The sequence below is a fragment of the Cryptotermes secundus genome, unplaced genomic scaffold, assembly GCF_002891405.2.
Source record: "Cryptotermes secundus unplaced genomic scaffold, Csec_1.0 scaffold665, whole genome shotgun sequence".
NCBI classification, from domain to species: Eukaryota; Metazoa; Arthropoda; class Insecta; order Blattodea; family Kalotermitidae; genus Cryptotermes; species Cryptotermes secundus.
Window position 1 is genome coordinate 212,558 of NW_019725011.1, and position 1,850 is coordinate 214,407.

The 1,850-nt window shown below is 35.7% G+C and overlaps 1 protein-coding gene across 4 annotated transcripts in view; it reads left to right on the top strand.

Moving 5' to 3' along the window:
- LOC111863216 (regulator of microtubule dynamics protein 1) overlaps positions 1 to 1,850 on the top strand; it is a 22,531-nt gene that overhangs the window by 8,777 nt on the left and 11,904 nt on the right. For 3 of the 4 annotated variants that reach the window (XR_004512881.1, XM_023849321.2, XM_033750962.1), the window contains exon 5: positions 682 to 915. Coding sequence is in view for 3 of the 4 variants with exons in the window: in XM_023849321.2 (XP_023705089.1) it covers positions 682 to 915 (234 nt within the window). In the remaining variant the exon portion in view is untranslated. The remainder of the gene's footprint in view (positions 1 to 681; positions 916 to 1,850) is intronic. The other variant, XM_023849322.2, reaches the window with a different exon arrangement.

The following is a 1,850-nucleotide window of genomic DNA, read 5'->3' on the forward strand; positions in this document are numbered from 1 at the left end:
AACGCATGGTGCAGAAAATGTATGAATTTCGGGAAATTTTATTTTGGGAATCAGTGTAAAAATTTTTTACAGATATTAAAATCTGTAAATTAGAATATCTGATTCTATATTCTTTCTACATTAAAGGAGCGTTCATTTCGTTCGTTTATCATAAAAAATGTAGAAATCACACCATTTTTAGAAACATGCTTACAATTTCATTGCTCTAGAAGGGCGGGCATTTAAATAAACTCCGTCCAGCTGCCCCTACCGGAAATTAAATGGCCCGTCCGATAAAGGTTAATTCAAACTCGCGTATAGTATGGTTTGTCCTCTGTGTGTACTGTGTCTGTGATGTGTCCTTCCTTTTTGGCTGCGAGCGTTAAATTAGTACAGTCTTTAAATCCAGATATTATATTACAATTCTGTACTTCTGTTTTTAACTGTCAGTGGTTTAATTGTGTCCTTGTTTCATATTGTAACTGGTTGCTAACACAAACTGCAAATAGTGATGCACATTGCTTCTCAGACTGTTTACTTTATGAAACTGAGTGATTCATATTCTGAATACAAGTGAAATGCATTAATACTATGTGGATATATCATATGTAAATTTTGTCATGCAGCCAGTGTATTTTTGTCATGACTGGTGACTTGTGGTGAATTTATTTTTCATATATAAAAGATTTTAATGTGTCACAGGTAGCAAACCTGTCATGGATAGAGAGAAAGGTGGCAGGTGTAATATGTGCTGAACCACCCACTGCAACATACCCTGAGGCAGTGAACCACTGTCTAGAAGCAGAGTACTTGAGTCCCACACCCTGGAAGGAAAACCGCCTTCTTCTGGCCAAGTGTCACTTCAATCAAGGCAACTATACTGATGCTTTCCGTTGGCTTAAGTGTGCATTACTGGTTCCTGTTGTAACACTAGATGTAAGTCAGAATATCATAAGATCAACTTACTTGGATTGGAGTAATTCTCTAAAGGTTTTCTGGCATTGTTTCATTATATCAGTGGTCCCACAACCTTTGTGCCATGGCACACTGATGTGCCATCACAAGGTGAAAGGTGTGACACGAACTTTTACCTATTGTAAGAAATTAATTGTCGAATTTTATTTGTTTTATTTTAGCCCAGTTACCGTGTTTCATATGCTTGTATTTTATTCTCAGCCACTGCACTGATTAAATAAGATGATGCTTCTTTATTGTTTATTACATGCTGTGATTTTTTATGTACAGTAATGTTGTATTCTAAGAAATTAAACGTAAATTACTTACTCACAGTTGTTATATCATAGTTTTCATTATTGATTTATTTGTATTTTTCTTGCATCTACACAGCTTCTTTGATATGCTTGCCGCATGTTCTGTGTATGTGCTTTTCCCTAAAACTGCAGGGATTAGCATGGGTTTTCCTGTTTTTTATAACGCTGTTTTGGTATTTGCCCCTGTTTGTTAGAAGTTAGAGCTTCTTCAACTTTATGACTTTCTTCCTGTAACGATGCACCCACCAATTGTTGGACTTCATTTAAAATTATAAATATTTAAAAAATAAGTCGGTATAGTGTCACTTCTTCCATTTGAAGAGTTGAGATCCCGCGTTTTACAATTGTTTCAGTTCTATTACAGCTGTGCTCTGAAGTAGTTCGCAAATTTTGGTTGCTAGTTAGAGAATTACAGATGGGTCGTTTGAGATGTTCCTGACTGTATGGACTCTTGCTGACAGCAATAAAGTGGTGATGGACACAATTAAAGAACATTTAGAAATGCTGCAGCGAAATTAAATAAATATTTTGGAGAGAGTGCACAAGATTTCAACTGGGTTCGTGATCCATTCTTTTGTGAATTCGGAAAATCTTCCATTA